The following is a 24,404-nucleotide window of genomic DNA, read 5'->3' on the forward strand; positions in this document are numbered from 1 at the left end:
TCAGTTGGGGTCAGCGGTGATGGTGACGCGTGATCGTCGTAATTTAAACAGGAAAAAAAAATGTCTCCGTCTGTGAAATGCAAAAAAAAAAAAATGAACAAAATTCGCGGATCAATGTGGACGATGAACCACGATCGTCCTGGATCGTCGTGATCCACGTTGCTCCGCGAAGAAGGAAAAACCAAAGTGGGAATCCATCCAAGAACGCTTTCGTTTACGGTGAAAATTGTTAATTTCGGGACGTGGGTAAAGGGTGTGCCTATCTTTTTATCGGATCTCCAACACTTCAATTTAAGAACGGGGATTACATTGTGTGAGTTCAGTCGCGGAAAAGGGAGGGGAGGGAAGTGATCTGAGACGCGAACACGTTTAGATTTTTCGATTGTGTAAAGAGATGGGCGCACAAAAACCGTAGTGTTTAACCTGTACCTAAAAAAAGTCGTAGATTATTAATGAAAGATAATTGTACCTATAAAGAAACAACAAAAAAAAACACACAAACAAAGATAAAACAGTTTACGAATCTCTGTAAGACGTAATTACCAAAAAAAAAAAAAGAAAAAATACGAACAAAATAACGAAATTGGAGAGGGAACCGCCTGCATGTGACGTCAGACCATCAAACGTGTACAGAGTGTCCCATATTAAATGGAGAAAAAGAGAGAGAAGTTATACAGATTGTTCTGCACGAATGAAAATGAAGTACGTACGGAGAAATTCTTTGTTAAAGTATGAGACCGCTTAAAAGTGCAGAGCTTGACAGAGCATGCACTTGTAAACGTTCAAACTAGATTATCCCGATATTTCAAGAAAATTATTGCACACAGTTTCGATTCAGTTTTTATACGAAGAATCGTCTAGGACAGTCTGTATATCGTATTATCCGTTTGTTTGTTTTCAGTATATTTTTTTTGTTTCTTTTTTTTGTTTATCAATTAACGAAAAACGATTTTTGAGAGAAACGTCGTGCAAAGATGCGTATGTGTACAGAATGAAATGTAATATTCCGCCGTTGTCGTTACGGTAAATCCTCGATGAGTGTTGGAAGCCGCCTCGGAACTGAAACATTAAATATTTCATAAACTAATGCGGCTGAAACAAATATCATTGGCTTCAGAATTCCAAGCTCTACAACTGTGCTAAACCTCATTAAAAAGTCAGCGTTACATCTGGGGACCTCTCGTTACAGTGCCGAGGAATACTCGAACACTCATTAAGGATTCACTGTACCTGCAGACGGTAGCGTTTGCGTGCGTTGTGTGCAACCGTAAACACACACACAGCTGAACCAAAGTTTGTCGTAATCGCCAATTGCACACTGGTCAACGTTTATTTATTTATTCATTTATGCTCGCCGCGTATACGCTTTTATCGAAAGGCTCGAGACAGCACCCAGGCGTACCACCATATCCCCCCCCTCGTGATTCGATGAATCGTACTTCGCACGTTTAACGACTTCATCGTCCATTAATTTTTTTATTTAATAATAGTAACTTTTATTATTAGTTTTGTTTTATTTATTACAAATAAAGAAGCTTGACGACCAGGTTTTCTTCAGGTAACGATTTTCGAATCCGTGGAGATTCTCAAGGTCAGCCAGGTGCGTCCGAGCGTATCGCAAGTCGCCACAAGTGATTTTGTATATTCGTCTGGGAACTATTCTAAAAACAGTGCGTGGTCTGACAGAAAGAGGGGGGGGGAGGGAAGTGGTGACACCGAAGAACGATCGAAGACATCCGGTCGTCGGGGATGAGATCCGAGGGACTATTTAAAACTAACTGATCGTGGAGAACGGGTGATAACAAAAAAAAAACAAACAAAGTCATTGTAAGTTTTCGCAAGAACCTCACGTTCGTTTCCTACTATTTTTGTATGCAAACATAAAAACAAAAGGGAGATTGTTGGTAGCGAGAGGATCAGACGAGGGGCGAGGAGGAAGCGAAGTCGACGCTTCTTTTACGTTTGGAAATTCGCATCTTCCTGGATCACCTTCCGTTCGACCGCACACCGCCACGTCGATGACTCGTTAGCTTGGCGTAATATTTTATGTTTGTTCGGCTAGAAATTCTGCGATTGTTCCTGGAAAATTATCGAATTCGACTCTGCGAGAAACCTTGCGATTCTGTATAATTTTCCTGTACGGTCTTCGTTGCTTCGCTTTCATATTTTCAGTTTCTGTTTCGCCGATATTGTGCGCCGGACGCAGAAAGCAGATTGTATAATTCGTCAATATTTTTTTAGTCTACAGATGGGCAAAATTTGTAAAATATTGTACCGAATACCGTAAGTTGTAGTGATTTTGAGACATTCAGGGGTTACCTTGTCCTCAAGTATGACAATGATCATTTCGAAATTTTCAGCTCTTTTGCAGGTATTTTTACGTGAAACTGTATTTTAACTTAATTCGAACAATTTGTAAAGCTACAAAATCGAAAATAATCATTTTCTGACCTGGGACAGAGTTACCCCTGACTGAGTCAAAGCTACCCCAATTTAGGGTACTCGATTGCACAATACTAACATAATTTATCTTCTCGATTGAAATTGAAATGTTTCTCATTTTATACATGTATAGAATAACGTATAAAAGGTTTCAGGACCTGTTGTAAAAAATTTTGTCCATCGAATGAATTTCGACGTTAGCTGGCGTGAAGTCGACGTTTCGTTGTCGATGAGCGAGGCATCCCACCGCGATTGTTTCGCGTTTCGGTGAACATGTTTGAGGCTGACATCCCTGGACAGATGTTAACCGAGAGCAAGTTTCAAGTTCATTGCACCGCACACTTGCATTGTTTCTGGATTAAGGTGCCCGGTTGTTTATTATTTAATTTTTTTTCTTTTTTTTTTGGACATATCACACGGTACAAGGACAAGTGATGGCTGTGCCTTTATGCTTAACTGCAAGCTGTAGGGTTTAGACATATTTTCGTTTTTAGACCGAGCATCGTGTGCGGTTTCAGCTTGCGGCTTGTGCTCTGTCGATTATTATAGAAACGGATGGAAATGAATATAATTTATTATATTTGTTCTTGGAATAGAAAGAAAAAACAACGGGGAGGGGAAAGATGTTCAGACGTATTCACTGATCCTTTGTGGGCCAAATACGGTTGAGGATATTGGTGTTAACTCTTTGAGGCCCAGGGTTGCTAGATGTATCCAATCCAGGTGGATGTACGCGAACAAGGAATTGTAAAATTTTGTGTGTAATTAATAGGAGAAGACGTTCTCTGTGTCATTGTGCAGAGTGATTCATTTTGGGAATGAAGCTTTGGTTTCCCAAAGAACGTAATTAATTTTCACATAGATGTTAAACGGTCCAGTGAGTGGTGAGATATGATTGCAGTCTTCGTTCCAAATGATCTCAGTTGCCCTTATGCGAAAGAAAGGTGTCTGAAGGAAGACTGTTTTTATGTCTGAGTCATTCTGTGAAATCAGTTACAGAGTTTTTTCTTTTATTTTTAATAGTAGAGTTTCTGCTCCCAGTGGATCATTCTGTACGATATGAAATGGTACAAAATGTAGTTACAGAAATGGTGAACGTGTATGATCCTCAAAGAGTTACATGGAGGATCGTTAATCGATGGAACGAGTGAGAGGGAGAGAAAGAGAGAGAGAGAGAGACAGAGTGTTTGTGTGTGCGTGGGAAGGAGAAACTAGACGAGGAAAACTACCTACGACGAATTTGAAGAGGATTCGTTTGTAAACACATCGCGAAAGTGACCGAGGTGGTGAAAGCGAGATTAGGAATCGTATGATGGAAAACAAAGAGCTATACTACCAACCCAAAGATGCACAACATCATAGAGAGCCGGACAATTTGATAGAACTCATGTCAGTCTAATTATATTTCTTGTTATATTATATACATATATATATCATATTTTCCAAAAACGAATTATATATAATTCAATAAAAAAAAAGACACTCTCGTTTGATACTTCGCGAGACCTTTCAATTATTCCAACTGTCCGACAAGCATGTCCATTTTTTACATTTATTATTTACCAACACTTATTTTATACATTGCTTGTGACTTGAAATAGTCAAGTTTTCGAGATTTCCTCATTTTGTGTAATCGAATTTCCCGCTTCTTTTCAAAGGCAGTTAGATACAGTGCCGTATCGTAGCGAATCGATACTTCACTCGTCCTGTAACCTAATTGTACATTGGTTTCAATTTCTTAGTCAAGAATGATTATTAATGGAAACATCGATTTGGAATATTTTTTAAAAGTATTACTGCCTACATTATTTTTGTACAAAATATATTGCATCAAATAAGTAGTGTTCCTTGATGGGAAATTATTAGTAAATTTCAAAGTCAACAATGTTTTGTAAATCAACACCAAATTGCAAATCTTATTGACGAATTCAAATTTCTGTTCAACAGAGAGAAGAAACAGTTCTAAATCAAGAAAAATTTTATTGGATATCGGGTGCCCCATAATGCCAAAGTATTATACAGACCTGAGCTGCAACGCTACCTAGCGGCACCAGTTCGAAACGCTTGTTTCTAACGGTTTCAAACGCGGGAAGAACGTTCGGTTAGACTCTCGAAAAATTAAGGAAAAAAAAGGATTCCAAACAACGTTTCGAATACTTTAAACGGTGAGAAATCGAGCTCTTGTCTTTTCTGATATAACTCAATAATAAATTAACGAGTGTCGATGCAAAATATCCCATATTTATTCACTCGATCAAACTTGGCTATCTGTCTTTACAATGTAACGCCATTCAGGTAGTGATTTACGATCGTCAAAACCCCAGGACGACTTGACCCAGCGGTTTGTTTTTAAATTTTATGACCTGTGTATGTCAAGCATTGGAAAATTCAAAACCGACCGCGTACCCAAAATATATTCAATGTCATTGCTCCTCGTTTATCGTGTCAGTCTTTCGTTATCCTCCGTACGATACGTACAGGGCGGTTCGTTCCCATTAACATTTACATTTATTTTCTTTTTAAATTAGTGCGTGAGTGTGTGTGTGTGTGCAAGATGATTGGGAAAATGACGATGATGACTGGTAACATCGAGGATGCGGTTGAAATCGGATCAGCTAGCAGATTTTCGTTATGATGGATGAACGCCGAAACCGGTGAGTCAAATTTCTTTTATTTCTGACGCAATATGGCGTACGGCGGGAAAATCCGTCTGTTAATTGGTGATTTGAAATTCTTTCAAGCTTCACTATGCTTTCTGCACATTTAATTGTTACTGGAATCGAATGTAACATGCAACTATTTTATTCTCGTAAAATTGCTGCTTTATATTTATAATTTTTTAGTGTCTATTTATTAGAAATTTTGTGTTAGAAAATTTTGTTTTTTCCTCTTATTGTAAATTTTGTTTCCATTTCAGTATTTTGAAGTAGTTTAAAATATCAGTCATTCAAATTAAATTGGTAAAATTGATAAAAAGTATAAAGCGATAATAAAGAAGCCATGTTATGTTTATGGTTACAAGATTTATTACGTTTTCGTTATTTACACAAGTTCGTTGTAAAGTTCTGTTGACAAGGGTCCAGAGAAACGTTGCGGGACCTAGGTAGTTTCGCGTGTCCTTAAAAAAAAGTCTCTATACAGGCATTTTCGTCCCCAATGTCGCTATGAACCAATGCCCACGTAAACCACGAGCGAACAATAACACGCTCGTTTGTTAATTCGTTCGTCGGGTATTTCCAATCCGCGACGGTAGTCCTACGGACTGTCGATCGCACGACGTTATTGCACTCGATTATAAATTTGATGAAACATAGTATCGCAGAATTTTATAACTAAATAACCGAAGTACTTTACACCATCATTAATCTTAATCCTCAAGGACAACTAGTAGGAAGAAGTCTTGTATTTTTCTAAATTTTTTTACTCGAAAAACCTTTTTTTCCCTACTTAATTATTAATTAAAAATATAAAATTATTAAAGATAAAGAGAAAGTCTGCTGTTGCCTTTTCAAATTACGAAAAAAAGGTATGCAGTGTTCACGGTCCGTGTCCTTGAGGGTTAATGTACCAATCAGGGGAGATTAGTTAAAATTTGTTCGAATATATTAGAAACAATTTTTAGAAATATCCTGTAAATATCAAGGAATTGTTCCATGGTGTCTTCGAAAGAAAACGAAAGAACAAAAATTCTTTGAAAATTAGTCATTCTGAGAATACGATGTTCACACATAGAATTAGTTGGCAAAGGCCAGTCCGCGAGAGTACGACCGTCGCCAGCACGTAATCGTCACCGTAAATCGAATCGAAAAAATTTTTTTTTCACTCCTTTTGATCCTTCTCGAATCCATAGGTTACGAGTTACAGTTTGCGTGTTCCTCCATGTTGTCGCATTCATTAAAATGTAAATTTTACGATCTGTACCCACCACCACGTTGGACCCAGTTACGCGGACTGCGATTCCGCAGTTTATTCTCTCGTTTCGCGACGATTAAAAGCTAAATGACGCTCCCACGCGACGGTAATCCCAATTCTCTCGATTCGAAGTCGCGAGGCACACTAAGAAACTCATCTGGATTATTATTGGTCCGTAAAAATCCATTCCTAACGGTTTAGTTTCGCGAATGAATCGAAAAAATGGCGGGAAACCTACCGTGGCACTTCCGGTTTCAACGGACAAACTTTTTTGGAATTTGTAAGGCCTTGGAATTGGAATAGAAATCTTTAAAAATTTCGTTGAATTTTTAGTGATTTATAAAATTGCGTAATTTGGAATTTTTGATAGACCTCGAGGTGACCTTCAGTCGACCTTGACTAGATCTTGCCAAAGCCACGAATTGTCCCTAAAATTCCATTTTTTTTAAAAACCTCGGTATTCTGGTTTTTCGAATATCTTCGCCATCTTTTTGATATTTCCAAGTGTTCTCCAAGTTCCCCTTTAGTAGAACTGGAAGTAGCCCGCGCGCGGAGCTCCGACGTCGGAGCAGCACCTCGATTCAATTAAACTAACATACGTTTAAGCGTTATAAGTGGATTACAATCGGATTATACACTTGCTTTCCGCCACATTCGACTTTCCGCGACCATACGATTCTAGCGGCAAGAATCATTAGCGTTAGAGATTCTCCGTTCAGTTTTTTGAAGAAAAACTGGACCCAATCTCCACACGAAACCTTCGTCGGAAGCACGTAATAACCGATATACAATCCCCGTGCAACTATTCTCTTCGGTTGCCCGTAATGTATATATATATATAACTATATAATTCGTTTAAACTCGTGGAAACACCGTCTCCGGATCGGAGCTGATCCTGTATCCTCTATTGGGGCCCGATCAGGCATGAAGGTAATCGCGAGGGACTGTGATTAAAGTGTTGGACTCTGTGATTAAAGACTCGACAACGGATGTTCGGACGAGCATTTTACTCGATTCATCGTTGTTTGTAGCAATTTCTTGTCTGAATGTTAAACTATTTTAACTTGTATGTCTTGATCAAGGTACCTATTTCCATGGATGATCTCTGTGGTGGAAGTGTCCACTTAACATTTTTTACATCTACCTTTGGTTGCAAAAGAAAGGCAATTGGAATGTGTATGTTACTACTATAGTAGATTTAAGGACTATTTAGGGACCATTTAGGACATTTTTGTATGCAATCTATAATATTGAAAATTCAAAAAATAACCACAGAATAGACGATCGAAATCCAAATGTCCTTTGGTCCAGACTATTGAAAATGCAAAGAATAGCTACATGTTCTTATGTTAACGATCGAATATAATTAATTTTCGAGCGAATTCAATTGTACCAATCGAGGATCCAGACAAATCACCTCAGCTCCTCTCACCAGAAACTTATTTCCTGCACGTTTACAGCGTGTCAAACAGTGACGTGATTATAAATACGTTGGGTAGGGGATAAAGGGAATTGGTGTAGACGATAGAGAACGCGTCGACATCGCTGATCAAGGAGAGACGAATTATATACCGTGGAAAAATCAGTGGGGCTGGTTTGATTTCACATTAAAGAGTCTCCCTCTCCGCGTACTAGCTCTGACTTTTCACCTTAAATGCTATACACACCGAGTCATTCTGCACGGGTGGATTAACACTAGAACTACCAAAGCTCGTAACTCGCAAAGTTGGTAAACTCTTATAAAAATTATTGAATTATTACGGAAATGTGAGAATACAATCCAGTAAGAATATTTGTGAAGGTCAGTATAAATTTTACTTTACTTTGAACACGACAAAACTTTTGATAAATGATACAAATCGCTGACATAATTTTAGTTCAATAAATTAACATATGATAATCTAAATTTGTGCAGTGTAAAAATTTGTTGTAAAACTTTTATTGCAATATTGTATAATCGAAGAAGTTCATTAATTTATGAATTTGCATATTTTCAATAGGCTACCTCTTTAACCAACTCGATGAAAATAAGAATACGTTCATCTTTGATAGTTCTAGTGTTAAAAATTCAATTGTACCCGCGATTATTGGATATATCGTGATGGACAAGAGAATATTTTCTTTTTTTTTTAGTGCGGCCGCTATGTTAGCTAGGACAGCGTATACCGGACTAGTATACAATATGTATAGAACAATAATAATAATTACACATATATAACGTACATATACATACATATTAAAGTTAATCGTAAGGATTCGTGTGTCGTCGATTCGTTCCAAGTATACGTCTGGGGAGGGGGGGGGGGGGGAGAAATTTTATAGAATTTATCAGGGGGGTTGGCGCGAAAGTATCGAGAAGGCAGTGCTGAAAAAAAGGGTGTTTGTATGTGTGACGAGTCACCGATGAAATGACAGGACTTCGATGAATGTATCGATAATTCGAAGAAATTGAACACACGATAGACTGATGATCCGATACCTTCGCCTAGTGTTGGGACTGATATTGCACCGATGCCATCGATACCTGATCGTGAATTTCGATCGCGTATCTAATAATATCGAAGATATAGGCATCGAAAAGAATCGTTACTTCCTCGATACTTGTACGATAATATGAATACCGATTTGATACTTCAACCAAAGTACAAACGCAGATTTGATACATCAAGTATCGATACCAATACATATAAACGAATTAGGAATCCCTGTGTCCATAACAAACCCGAAATAGTTGTTCACGGTATCAATACCTACTAGGTTGCTATAGAATGCTATATAATACCAAGTATCCAAGATTTCGATGCCTTTCGATACTTTCCATTGAATATTTCGGGTATCGTAATCGTTTGAGTATCATTAATTATATGTATCGTATCAGTCCCATCACTTCCCTTCGCCCTTTTGTCCCTTACCACCTGTGAACGAAAAAAGAAACAATATATAGCATCCGGCAGTTGAGCAAAAGATATAATTATCTCGTTAATCCATTCTAAATTCTCCACGATCCGATAGAATCGATACTATCTTCTAGCAAGGCTGGAATCGTTCGCTCGAGATCGTCGATTCGTCGAGACCGCTGGAGGGTTCTCCATTCCTCGGACTTTTTCGATGTTTTGTTTTTTCTTTTCCTTTTTTTCTTTTCGATTCCCTGGGTTAATTCGAGGCTGCCCCGTGCTTTTTAACTGCTGTGACTGTACGCGGTGTTCGTGTACGGGCCGCTGTATATGGACGAGCCGGTCGTCGAGACGCTCTTGTGCCGTCTCTTCGCGAGCAGCACCAAAATGGCGGCGACCACCGCGAGCATCAGGATCAGACCGGCGATCGCGATACCGATTGCGAAGCTCCTCTGCGATATGCAGATGCTGTTTGGATCGTCGATTGTCTGGAAATCATTGAATTGTTCGTAGTCGATGATTATTACATATTTAATTGTATAAATTAATTTAATTTAATTCATACGGGTGAAAATCTATTTTTACAATATTTGATTTAAAATAATGATAATAATTATGCTACTCTATCATAGAAAACACTGTGATTATACTAATTAAACGGCGAATTTCATGCATTTATCGCGTACACGATTATTTAACATTCCGTGCATTCGAACGTTTAATTAAATTCTCGAACAGAAGGTCAGGCAAACCGGTGTTTCAACACTTTGAAAATTTCTCTCTTTCCCAATCGGTCAAGTTTCGCATTGAATTTCGTCGCGATCATAATTCAAAACCGGCGAAATCACTGGAATACAAATGCTCACCCTTTCTCTGAAGACATCGTCGGTGTATTCAGACTTGGAGCCAATGTCCGAGGCCTCGTTCACGTATAATCCGCTATAAACCTCGATCGTAGCCGGGGTTCCACCGTCCAGCCCCTCGACACCCTTCACAGCGTTGTTCGCTGTGTCCCTGCGTCGTCTTGCCACTGAATTGCACGCAGGCGGCTGAAACCCACGAAAAAATTGATGATTCTCTTTGGATAATTTTCGAAACCACACGAAATCGATCACTTGAGCTTTTAGATGGCTATATTTATATTCAAACCCAATTATTGTTCATTGAACGAAATTTCTCACCCTATTTCAACCCTGAGAAGTCTTCATTAACCTTGTGCTCAAATAAATTGTTTTAAGTAATATTATTTTATTCGAAAGCCTTTACAATGTTACATGAGGAATCTGAATTTCTGTAGTGAGCTTTTTGGTAATTTGTCAGCTTTCAGTTGTAATAAATATGAGTCCAAGAAAAAGATACGAACGTATAACTGAATATTGAAATGACAGTTTTCTAATGTATAATTTTTATGTTTTTCCAAAAAGAATCGGGTGGTATCAATGCACGTGCAGAGTATCCTCCATCTGTAAATCGCTTCTCGTTTCATTCAATATCGCTAAATGATTATTATACCATTAAAGGATCATCGTCGTATAGCGTAACCAGTGGTTGCTTTAAAGGGGAAGGGCCCAAGGGGCATATAATCCGTGTGAAAGCTAACGGGTCGGATGGAATTTCTTATTACCGTGTTGGTACATCCTCCGTCGTGTTTCACGCACAGTCGGACGTTGCACTGATAGTAGACGCTCGCTGTATAGGGGAACTTGTGTGCCTGGAAGTTCACCCGAGCCTCCGTTTTGTCCTCGTTGTACGTGAACTGTCCCATTATCTCGCCGTCCACGGGGCAACTAGAACGAAAATCGAATTTTTGAAAACATATTTTCTGGTATTTTATTATTCTTCTTTATCTCATGTTTTGACTTGATTTATAATTTGTAGACTGCGGATTTTTATGCAAAATAACATTTTCTACAGTAATTCACAAAGTCAAGTAAATTGTGTTTCGTAATAACCAAAAAAAAGTCGAATTTTTCTGAAAATTATTTTCTGGTACCATCTTTTTCTATTTTATCAGGCTTTGCCTTCGATAAGACTGAAAGTTCAAGAAATTTCCTTTAGATTCAGAGCACATCTGTAATTTTCTTTTCCATGAAATTTAAGAATCATCGTATATTTTTTTAATGGTGTTTTATAATAATTTTGTAAAGATTCTTAGTTGATTTTGACAAGTATGTTACAGAAGTTTCGTTGAATCTTTTTTCAAAAGATCTTATTTCGCATAGCAAACGTGTTATGTAAGTATGTCCAAAGTTTTAGAATCGTAAAATATAGGTCGAAAACTTGTACAATTCGTTGAATTTGAAATTTTGGCATTCTCGTGTCGTGTTGGACAAGTCGAGAGGGAAAGTGTCCGCGCCGACAACCTGTCGTCGTCGCATCAGCTGATTTGCTTATGAAAAGAAGTCACTGAACCGGGCCCCGCTTTGTGTCATGAATTCCGGCCATTGAATAATTCATCGAATGCTCTGACGCTGTCAATTCGTTCGTACGCACGGTGGAATTGTTCTTTTGAACACTTTTTTGTCCATTATTAGATATCTACTTGGTAGGAACGTGAAGCACAACGATGAAGAAATTTGTAAGAGACAAGGATATTTACCAAATGGAGGGCGTAAAATTTGTCAGAAATAGGAAATATGGAATTTTTGAAAAATAGATAATTAGGAATTTGTGGCAAATAGTGAATGTAGAATTTATGAAAAATAGACAATGAGGATTTTGTGGAGAATAAATACCGGCGAATTTATGGCATTAATGGGTAATTTGTGGAAAATAATGGAATATAAAATTACCCTTCGTCGTTTATGAGCCTTTGCTCCCCCCATCCTAGACCGTCGCGCACCAGGCAATCGGAGATCTTCAAACCGAACATTTCCTGTTTGTCGATGCTAATAACCAAGGTCAGGGGGTCTCCGATCTTCACGTTTTCCGCCACTTGATGCCTCGTTGGATCTCCACTGAAGATCTTCATCGTGCATCCTGGCATAGGAGCTGTTGCCTGTCGAGAAATTGTTTCTTACACATGTCTCTGTACGCTTCTGGATCATTCAACAGCTTATTTGATCACTACAATGCTTCGTGTACAAATGAAATTCATTTTACAAATCAATTGCATATATAAGTCCAATATTCAATTCATACGGATTAAAATGAAGGAAAGATACATTTATATCGTAAAAAGGAAACTAAGGAAACATTACTAATGGGAAGAATTGGTGTTCAGAATTTTAAATATCTCGAAAGTGAAAATATGTGACATTCGGCGTTTTTCCTGGCAATTACAGATACAGAGAAGTAACTTAAATAGATTTTCAAGATATTTGTCCAATTAATATACGAAAAAAAATTTCATTTGTACATTTCGAATATTTTCCATTTTGAAATGATAGTTGTGCCATTGTAAATGTTTCTGAATAATTGCCTAAAGTTCATATAATTAAACTTAGTAGAATTTAGATAATTTAGATGTTTGGTTATAAATGTTTCTGTTGGAATTCGACAAGTTGAAACGAAGGGAATGAATCGTTACCTGCAACGGCAGGGACTGCAACATGGCCACGTGCGTCTGGTCGTTCGTTACCACTTTGTCTCGAGTCTGGTATCGACATCTCACGTGAAAACCCCTGCCCTGGTTCGTGACCAGCTTCAGGTGTGGCTGCACCACGATCGTGTTGAAGTATTCGATACCACCGTCGTCCTGAAACAGACATCAAAATCACCTCTATCAAACGTTTGCCTATTTCGAACCAGTCCACGTGATATCCTCGATTACTAATCACTTAAAGTGGCTGACGCAAATTTTTAATAACTATAAATTTCCTTGAAAATTTAAGAAAACATTCTTAACAGCTTCAACTTTAGATTGCTACCAAAAAATCGCAAGGTCAATATATAAAATTATTGAAAAAGAATCGTGAAAATATTTCTTTTCTACGCGAGTCTTATGGTGCTGTAGTCGATACTGAGAAATTAATCACTTCTTATTTAGTTACAAAAATTCCTTATCCTAGAGGCGAAAAAATTGCATTTTGCTTTAAGATAAATGTTGACCCCCTTCACCCTCCCCAAAAGGGTGAAAAATTCTATTAATCTTGTCGCACAGTTTCCGGTCACCAGGTGTTAAAAGTGTTGATAAATAACCGATTTCACGGAGTTTCGCGGAATGTACGAGACAAAAGGATCATGAAGAGTGGATACATAGTGGTCTTTGGACGATCTCTGTCAGAGTCGTCGAGAAAGAGATGACGAAATCGCTCTTCTCTCGGTGGAGACAAGCCGAGAGCAAGTGGTCCGGTTTTTGCTGGCAGGGTGCAAGGACAGACGGATTGCTCAAAGGAATGAAAGTCCACGGGGGGACAAACGTGATCGGCTGTGTCGTAGCTAGTGACGGGATCGATATTCAATCGATTCAATACTCAAAGTGCTCAGTGGGAAGTATCGATACGATACTTATTGAATACCGATTCTTCTTAAATCGATACCAATCCAATACGGTATCGAATCGAAACCTGTTTGATACTTGACGATAGTATCGATACCTATTAGACATCTACACGAACGATCGATATTTTCGACAGCGTGTTTATCCGAGCCAACTGATGGGCTCGATACCAATACTATTCTGTTTCAAATAATTATTTTCATAACAGTTTCAACCCCTGTAATCAAACCTTCTCTTCTGTAATTACTTGTCTCCACCAAGTGTAATTCACTGACCGAAGTATTAAATAAACCTCTTAACGCTTCGTTTTACGTGTTATTCTATTACCAGACGCTGATGAGATCGGAATTCCATGTCTGTCCCCGATCATCATCCAGTCATCGCTAATCCTCTCGTTCGTGTCGTATTATTACGATAAAACTCGGTCTAATCGATTGCTGATTAATTTTCTTAATCCACGCCGATTAGAAACGATCGAATCAGCTTACATTAGAATCATTCGAGGAACGTTTAGATCCCCTCCATGTGACATTTCATCCTTTTTTCCCGCGTTCCATCGGATCGTTTTTCTTTCGGAGAACGCGTTATCGCTCGTACGAGGTATTTAATTTTCCTCCTGGACGAGCTCCGTCATCGACATCTCGCGAACGATCCATACGACCGATCATTATCATTGATGCGAAACGATAATCGTCGTTAATTAGGTTAACTTGCAATCAAAGTCCCCTTCGTCGCGCACAATGAGCCGTAATCGTTGGACGATGATCATCCTTCGAGGACGCGCGGTTCGATGTTTGCGCAGCTGAGATCCCCTTCTTGGGATATCGATTATGCTGTTCGATTTATTTTCTTACGATCCTAGATGATTGAACGAGTACACAAGGACACCTCGATAATTCACGATGGCAATAGTAATATAACTTTAAATTAAAATTATTTAACGAGGGAAGGTCTCGAAGAAAACTTTTCTATGAGCTTTGGTAGAATGATAAAAGTTGAAATATTGAAGCTAATGATGTCTGATTTTTGGGGACGTACGATCAATAGTCATTTAAGGTTAAATGTATGATCCAATAATCTTGGTTTATCGCAACTTGTGATTTAAAGATACGAAAATAAAAAGAATGTTTTTCTTATAATATTATTAAAATGAAGTAACCATTTTTGTGACATCAAATTGTATACAGAAGTAATGTAAAAAGTAGCTTCCACAAGTAGCTCATAAGGATGTTCGCAGTTTTTCCAAGAAGCTCCAGGTCGTCGTGATCTCATTGTCATTATCGTCGTCAACGTCTTGACGTAACACGGATTAATTACTCTCCTCTGGTTCCCTTGATTCCGTCTTTCTCCCTGGATTATTAAGTCTCTAACGAGGCGCTATAAAAAGCTAACTGAGACATCGTTTAGAAAAAAAAAACGATCCCCTATTTCGCGAAACTAATTACGTCTCATAGGTCGGATAGCATCTCCTGCGAACTAGGAACGAAGTAGGAAGAAGGTGTGACTTCTTGAAGGCAGATTGTGTCCTTTGGGAATGAGATTTCCGTCTGTTTTCGGCCTATCACAGCCTATTCTTCGATGCAACTGAACTCCAGGAAGCGTTAGCTACCATCTTATTCTCTAGTTCTTTGTCCCCTTATACTTGGATTAATGATCAATAGACTCGAGATGTTAAATACCAACGTGTTTATGCTACTATATTTGTTATTCATTATGACAGACTTAGGAACAATATTAGTTTCATAGTCTACTATTGTTTATTATAAAATAGTGAAAATATAAAAGAGTACAAACATGGTGGTTTTAAAGATCTGCTCTTAATATGAAACGCTGTTACAAATTAAAAGTCAAAATTATCATTTAAAATTAAAGTCATTTGTCTTTGTTCTTCATTTGCCATTGTTCTTGTGCTCAACTATTACGCCACGCTGATAACAAAATGAAATTTCGAAAAATATGACCTCGAGAGATAATTTTGCTTATCCTAGTATTTGCTACTTTCAACCAAATAACACTTTCCCCTCACATTTCTTTTTGTATCTTCAAAAAACAAGGGAAATAGTGAATACTATTCGGTACACCCTATACAAGCTGTTAATTTTATGTTATAACTCTGTACTAAAGGGTATTTATCCCGTTAATAAAATTATTATTATTTTAACCGTCGTTGTAAGAGTGTATTGACAAGTCATTTTGACTTACTTGATAGTTCTAGTGTTAAAACCATCTACATCCAGTTTAGTAATTTTGTCTTACTTTCAATACTAACGAAAATCATTTTGTTGCTCGAGTTACCACTAAACCTACCCTTCTTAGAGGTAGGAATTAGTAGACCGGTCATTTTGACCGGTCGTGGTAGGTTTACTGTTGAAATTAACACCCTGTATATCGAGCAGGCAACGACCTTCGCGAGAGGATCCCGGGCGTCCGACCTCAGCAAGGATACTCGCAATCTCCGGTGCATCGGCCCGAGTCCGCCTCGTCAGCTCGCTGACTTTACGTTTCACACCTACCACCCGTGGCAACGAGACTGGGGCCCGGCCTATGGTTTTATAGGGAACGACAGGAACTCCTCCAGCAGGTCCCAGGGCCCCTCTATTTACGGGCCTGGCCACGATTCCTCGCCAGGCAACGCAGCGCTTGGCGAACACCCTAAAGGCGTTTGCTGGCTGTGTCACACGATCCACGGGGACTACGTGCGTGGCAAAAAGACGATCCGTCGAGTGTTTTCCACCATCTTTTCTCTCGTACCCTTTTTAGTATTGTGTTGCAGAGACCATTGCTTGGGGGGGAGACGAACGTGACGGATTTTTGCAATTTCGAGTCTTGCTCTCTGGAGGGTTTGATTTTTCTTGCGGTTCTGCGGAGGAATTTATTCCAGTGAAGTCACTGGGTTTGTACTGCGTTAGAAGTTGTTACTTGGGACCGATCTGGGGCCATCTTGGAGCACTGAAGTGATATTACACTAATGACGCCTTGAAGACGGCTTAACGTCTTACATATACTGTATAGTACGATCCTTCAATTGTAAGCTTGTTAAAAAATTACAGCTGAAACGTGTCTCAATTATGATGTAATTTTTAATGGTACCACCATTGTCGCAATTAACGACTAGATTGTGCTCGATCGTGTATACGAACCTTCGTCGAAGGTGTTAAAATTGGAGTCGAGTCGGTAGCCAATCTGCTGAACGGTTCATTTAACTCGGCAATCATGTAGATTTGAGCCGAGGGGCGGTGCCTGAAACGGCCCCAGATCACTTTTAGCACTCCGTGTTGTGTATTACCTATTCACACCTGAATCCTTGTTTACCACAAATTGCTGGAATCATTACCGAAGGTCGTACGGCGCCTACGCAATACATACCTGGCTGGGGTAACCACCAGGTGGCTCATTGCTCGGATGAGGTCACAAGGGTCCTCAATTAATCCGATCCACGGTTACGTAACCGGGTGAACTGTTGTTAGGGACGAATCGATCCAAGTAGATACAAGAAAATAATCGATACTTTAGTTTCGATACCGAGTATTTTTAGTATCGATACTTTCGGTTGTGATATATACTCGGTATCGAAAATAAGTACTTGTATCGAATGGAGCGAGTAACCGATTAGAAAGCCAATAAATGTAAAGGTAGTTTTTGTGCAGTTATATTACATTTATTAATAAATTAATACAACATATCTTCGTTAAATTCAGAAATGGGCAAATTCATTATCTAGATAAAGAGTTTCGAATAACGAATAAAGGCCGACATTTGACCAAATCCAATGCCAAGTAGTATCGATACTTTTAATCCAATACTAAGTAGATATCGATACTTCTTTTGGATACAAGTTATGAGTAAGAGTATCGATACCTTGACGGTATCGGTTTATCCCTAACAGTTGTTGCCATCGATCTGCGTCTTGGATCACGGCTGGTAATTTTATCGCGGGGACGTGGCACACACCAGTCTCTGTTTTTCTTCTTTTGTTTCGCCTACTGTCTTCTACACGAGGATAATTTTCCGACGCTTCGTGCGATCCACACGGGGATCCTAGTTCTCCTGTTGCTTGATTATGATCGACGAGTATCGGTGTGACCGTATGGGTTCGGTGGGATTCGAGTTTTCCCACGAGACACTTCCACCACGCACGCGTTTATTAATACAGATTTATTTTCAAAGTCGATTTTTTTTAAAAGAATTTATTCCATATTTTTGACTTATTTTCTCATGTAGAATCACCCCTTCACCGGTTGTACCATTAATACTAGGACATCCTGTATACGTTCTGGAGGGCGAGGTCTTTTAGTTTTCGAGGTCGCTGATATGAGAATCCCGCCTACGCGAACCGGGTCTGGCGAGAGGATCAAGGAGTTGGGAGCTCGCAGAACCGAACGGGTCTGCATACCTTTATACGCGAAATAACCGACGATAGGAATGGAAGAAGGGGCATTCTACAAGAATTCGAACACTTTTCGGAGAAACATTTCGGATTTTGTTCACACTTGGATATGTTGTAGTTTTTAGTGATATATAAACGGAACTCGGAGGATTTTTGAAAATTTTAAATACTGTTGATTCTACAGCTGTTTAAAATATCCTTTCCGAGCTGCAAATCCTTCGGATGATAGATTGAAAACGCCCATTGTCCTCTTAATATTCTAAGTATTGGAAATATTCTAGATATCTGATTCTATGAAAAATCGTCGAGGCCAGGCTGAAAATGCTTTACGGTTAGAGTGAAGAACCTCGAAGAATTCGCTCTGGTTCGGCTCGGCACACCCACTGTGAGATATCTTGTCCTCACCTGAAGGAGGAACGCGAACTGTTACAACGTACGGTGTATCGACCGAAAGCTGGAATCCATAATGAAGTACCGTTGCGCGCCGATCATACATACGTCGTTCCGTTTCGCGAGAACGCCGTGCCCATTGTGTTCCTCTCCCATTGGCAACTGTTCGGACTGTTTGAGCATCTCGTCAGTAGTGATTACGATACACTTGAATTGTATCGATATTTGGTATCGATAAGTTTTGGTACCCAGAGTATCGATACACATGTGTATCGGGTAGTGATGACGATACATTTGATTCGCAGGTAACAGTGTGGATAAGTAATCGACTAATCGCAATGATTATGGGTAGCTCGCGATTGGTCCATTTTTTTTAAGACCTGGTACGTCACGGCAAATGCAGTGACGGTATCGAAATTTCGATATTTATGGGTTAGAAATCGTTAGTGGTCATTTTAAATACCGATACTTGTATCGGAAATGACTACTCGTCAGGCGTTCGAAAATTGTGCGAATATTTTGATTACCAATCGTTATTGGCTGCTCGGTAACGGCTAAAAAAATCATCGTTGCATGTACATCGTCGCTGGATTGATCGTTTAAGAGGATTGGATCGACAGGAGTCGAGTTCCATCGATGGACGCTAGAGTTATCGGACCGCAAGGCATCCATGGTATTCCTCTTCTTGTCGAGTCATCGACATGTGATGTCGCGTCGCTTCCTATCGGAACTCTTCAATCTATCTTCCCCTATACGATGGTTTATTCTCGATTGAGTGTAGGCCCTTTTGTAATTTTTGGAGCTCTATCTGTTGACATCGTATTCTTCATTGACAATTTGGGTAGTATAGATATATGTATAATTTTTACAGGTGAAAATTCTGTTCGAAGTGTAGTAAAGTTTATCCAACGGCAAATTGGAAATTTCTTGTTTGGATAAAGAATTGGCCCATCTGTGATATGAAATTTTCTATATACATCCCGTTTACTTCGGTTCTGCGTTTTGTAATAAAAAATGGAGTTCGTCAGTGTATACGTAGCCTAATGATTAAGAAGATGAAAAGAATTTTGAGATTCACGAAAACAGTTCTGAATTTTTTCATCGCAGTGCACGTTGCCATAATAAAAAAAGTGAACGTCGACAGTGTATAAATAGCCTAACGGTTTAGAAGATCATGAACGATGGGGCGATCCAACGTGGAAATTCAATCTCATCGATGGAAAGTGGCGATGGAACCTCCAAGTTGAAGTTTAAGCTTATGCAGCCTCCGTTATGGCGTCGTGGACCACCCAACGCGAGGCCTCGCGAAAAAATCCACGGTTATTCTTGGCTACGACCGTGTACTCTCTCGTCCTGTAGTTCTCCGCGAAAGACAGGCCAGCAACGACGTGGCATGCGTTTCGCTGATGCCTCGCCGGATGCCTTCCTGGACTGTTATCCCACTCGTGGATCTCGAGTCGTTTGACGGCCTCGGTTCATCCTTTCTCGATAAGGATCGCCAATATGTCGAACCGCGATATTGCATTCGAAAGGTCTTTGACTTGGAGTCTCTCGTGGAACCGAATTTCGGGTGCTTATAAGACGATCCTAATAATTTTTTATTCTTAACCCTTTAACGTTCAGTTCCTTGAATAATTATTTCGAAATTATGGGATTGATTAAGTTTCGATTTAGTCAGTCTACTCATAGCTTATGCTCTCAAAGTCTTAGATCCTTTTTCTCCAATTATCCAGCATTCTTGCAGTGTTTTCAAGTTACGTTCACTCACTGCCATGACTCGACTAAATTGTAATCTTCTCTAATAAAAATCCTCTTCGAAACCGTGCAAATTACCCGCACGCAGCTAATGTTGCCTAAGTACCATGAAAAGTGGAGACACCTATTGGAAGATGCTACACCCGCACGATATGCTCTTCCACGAAAGGGTAGATTCGCCCAAGGGAACCGAGAATGCACGCGAACGGAGTTGGGCCTTCTCTGTACGCACGTGAACACCGATCCTTGTCGGTGATTTATATTCACTCGAGGGAACGGTGATATTAATTCCGCCACACGCGGCACCAGAAACCCCACGGGAGATCTTATTAGACGGAATTTACGTAACGGCCGGGACAGACGTTCGTTTCCGTGCTTTTCGTGACGGCGGAGGCATTTTATTTTCGATATCCTTGGGGGAATGCACGTGGGCGCAGCTGATGCACGAACGAATCGTGTCTCGCGTTAGGACTATAACATAAAGATGCTAAATCTGTTTTGGATAAACACTTAGAGGGTTTGATAGAAGGTTTCTTGGAGTCTGGTTTTCGTCGATTATAGGGAGGTTGGGGTCCATTTGGGTGATTTGGTTTGGGAATGAAGTGAAAGGTTGGGTGAGGGCTGAAAACACTTTTTGGGGGTTTCTCACTTTTGATTGTAATGGTGGCTTGTCACAGAATTTGAAGGTCGATAGATGATCATCTTGGAAGCAATGGAATTTCTAGGTTTCGCTGTCTTTCCCAAAAAAAGAAACAGTAATCTTTCGACTATCTCAGCAGATCTACAATCCTCCAGAATTCTGAACAAAATCCTCATCATCTCCACCACTGGATCCTTAAGTCTAAAAGCACTGTCATCTTGAAGTAAATTGAATATCTAGGGTCATCTATCATCCCAAAGAAAAAGACCATATTAATCTTTCTACAATCTCAAAGAATCTACACAATTCACAAAAGAACCATCATCATCTCCAACAGAGGATCCACATGTTCAGCAAGGTCCGAGTACAAGCTGTACCTAGCAGGAAATGGGATTCCTCCGACTCGTTTAAGTTCCCATGCGGGATCGCGGCAAGACGGATGGCGGATCTCCGGAGATTCATGGAACGACGTATGTAAATCCAACTGGTGCATCCCGTGGATTCGCCCAGCCCCGCGGGCTACTTTGTGCACTTATTACGACGTATCCTAGCGGGGCTGTGGTAGCATTTCTCGGGTTCGACGTCCGGTCAGTCCCAGGCCCGGGACCGCAACTGCGCCTTAACTCTTGCGCCACGCGCTGCGAAGAACTGTAATCCGTGTAAACACGATCTTCCCCGGGCTTCTACCCAGCTGACTCTCTCGGCCCGTGTATACACGCACGGGGCATTTCCTACTCGTAGCGGATCGGTCCACGCCGATTTCCGACCGCTACGAAGCTGCTACGGTGAGAGGGAAAAAAATCGATACTTCTTACACGGTCGAGCAGCTTTAATGAGCCGAGATTCCTCGGCCATGACGGCCCTGGGTGCATCATCTGGAAATAATTGCTGACCCGATGTTTACACTGTTATGGACTTTCCTGGTGGTTATATTCTAGGAGCTAGTTTCATCTTATCGGCATAGGATTCGGTGTTTTAACGGTGGACGGGATTCCGTGGTGGTGATCCAGGGAATGTGAAACTGATAGGATTGGGGTTGCTGGGATCCTCTTGGGGATCTGTTGGTAGCTGGTTTTAGCTCTTGGAGGATTTACCGTGTAAGGTTTGGAACTGGGTTATTTGGGACTAATAAACTCTGATTGGTCGATCTTCCTGAATCTGGGAATTAGAACATTTCTGGATGGATTCTTGAAAAGTTTTTGGGATCAGACGGTATTATGGATGGTGGATGGATTTACTAAGATCGAAATTGATTGTGTCCTTAATATTCTAGGTTTAAAAGAAATTTTACACCGATTTTCAAGTACAGACTTCTGGTTCATGGTTGCTGATTTACTCTGTACCTTATAATATTCTATTGCCTTGAGGGCCTATGATCTATACTTATATTCTCGTGTTGTAAAAAATGAAGTCGATGTTCTTGATATCGAAGTATTGGAAAGTATTGATTTGTTAATTTTGAATAAGATCCCAAGAATTATTATTAATAAGGATTAAGTATAACTTGAGTGTTGTAGCCATTATCGTTAGAGGATTCGCGTGTAGGAACGAGATCCTCGATTATCAATGGTCTCCCCTTTCCGTTATCTATCGGTCATCTCAGAGGAGAGGGTCCATGCTGGCCAGAGCGTTTAAGATTTATGAAATCACGATAAAAGTACAGTTACGATTTCGTTCGTGGGACTTCGCTATAAATAATCGTGACGCTCGGTTCGCGTGTTCCCAGAAGACCAGTGTAACCGATGATGTCATGCTGTCCACGGTGTAGTGGATGACAAAAGGAAACAGACGCGTGAAAAAATCTCGACCCTCAATATTTGCCATTCGTCGCGTCTTCCAACGCGGCAACAGCCGGGAATGCTTAGCTGAATGCATAATTCGGTAGGAAATACTAGTAGACTATACTTCGGCAATGATAATATTCGTCTACGGATCGATTCTTTGTTTGTAGTAGTTTAATACTGTAAGTTTTAATACTGTAATTTGTATCTTGATAGAACCTTTAATAATTAGAGTATTATAGCTAAAAACAACAATACAATTAGTAACACGATAGTGAAAGAGCTTGAACGAACCCAAATCTAAGGAGATTTGTTTGCCATTTTCAACATTATTATTGTTCGAACAAAGAGGATTCCTGGTTTCTTTTCATCCGTAGAGAACTCGATCCTGGTAGTAGATACGATCGGACACGATGCCACCGCGGGCGCTTTGTGAGCACCGGTTAATTGCTGCATGCAATCCAGACCGGAAATTAAAGGACACGCGATAGTTTCGGGTTGACGTGAAAATTGGAGCGATCCGATAGTGGGGATCTTGAATATTGAATATCTGAATAATAGCGCCGATTATACCATTGCGTTTTATCCAGCAATCGGAACTTATTATTATTATTATTATTACGTTATTAATTCTTATTATACGTATATCATGGTCACAATCGTGATTCACTTAAAAGCCATCGTGACGAGGATGTATGATTTAAAAAACGAAGCGTTTAGACACGTGAAACGTTTAATTTACAAAGACTTTTCGTAACGCACATTAATACTCTACGAAATCATTTAATTCCGTGTCACAACGGTTTTTCGACTGTTTTTTCACGATTATTCTACTTTCGATCTTTTGTTCGATCTTTTTTTGTCGACTCTTTGTTCGACCACTTTTCTTTCAACTATTTATTCAACCCTCTTTCTTTCGATTTTTTGCTCGATCGTCTTTCTTTCGACTTTTTATTCGATCGTTTCTATAGAATGATGCAAAATGTTTGCATATGCACCGCGTGCGACATTGCAGTTTCCCGATGTGTGTCAATGAAATTCGTGGTACACGTCGTGGCACGCGTGACAACGAGGTACGACATAATGCGTCGAGTACGTGACACTTGCGATGACATAAAAGCCTCGCTAGGAAAACGACCGGATCGTCCGTGCATAGAAGAACTGTAATTTCTTGCATAAGCGCGATGCAACCTACTTCTTCGATAAACACCATTCCGTTACCGTGTAATTCTTGCGCGAAAAAAGAATTTTTTCTTTTCTTTTTTTTCAGACGACAGTGTATAACTTGTTGACAGGAAACTATTTTTATCGATTACTATACACGTGAAGAGTCGTTCCGAGGATTTTTAATCTAAGAGGAATAAGTTTTACTTAATTTTTGGTTTCGTGAATTGCATGAAATTTGCATAAATATTGCCAATCTGTTTAACGGAAACGAAGAGGCAACAAAGTGGCGAAATTTATGGACATGGTGAGATCATGCAGTGAAATTCGACTGGTCGATCAGAGGAACTGTTCGAAAGTCTAGTTTCACGGTTGTGCAATCAAGTTTTAATTAGAACCAGGTAATTCATAATCATCTTTATGTACCACGAGAAGAACATAGAATGAAAGAAGAAACTGGAATAGAAATTAGGTACTTTACGAAGTACTTCTCATAAGTAGGAAAATAGAGAATTTCGTAATTGAATCTACTGAAACTGGACTCAAGCAAAGATCTATTTATTTATTAACCCCTTGGCTTGTTTATGATTTTTTTTAA

General features: G+C 39.6%; 1 protein-coding gene across 1 annotated transcript in view; it reads right to left on the reverse strand.

The window, feature by feature from the left end:
* Window positions 1-9,189: 9,189 nt before the first annotated feature.
* The window catches only part of LOC107194202, a 69,348-nt gene continuing 54,133 nt past the window's right edge, over window positions 9,190-24,404 (reverse strand). The window contains exons 5-9 of the mRNA XM_015583790.1: window positions 12,778-12,945; window positions 12,041-12,246; window positions 10,873-11,035; window positions 10,115-10,297; window positions 9,190-9,736 (exon numbers count right to left, since the gene is read on the reverse strand). Coding sequence (XP_015439276.1) covers window positions 9,533-9,736; window positions 10,115-10,297; window positions 10,873-11,035; window positions 12,041-12,246; window positions 12,778-12,945 — 924 coding nt within the window. The 3' untranslated portion in view covers window positions 9,190-9,532. The remainder of the gene's footprint in view (window positions 9,737-10,114; window positions 10,298-10,872; window positions 11,036-12,040; window positions 12,247-12,777; window positions 12,946-24,404) is intronic.

This window comes from Dufourea novaeangliae, unplaced genomic scaffold (assembly GCF_001272555.1).
Source record: "Dufourea novaeangliae isolate 0120121106 unplaced genomic scaffold, ASM127255v1 scaffold21, whole genome shotgun sequence".
NCBI lineage: Eukaryota > Metazoa > Arthropoda > Insecta > Hymenoptera > Halictidae > Dufourea > Dufourea novaeangliae.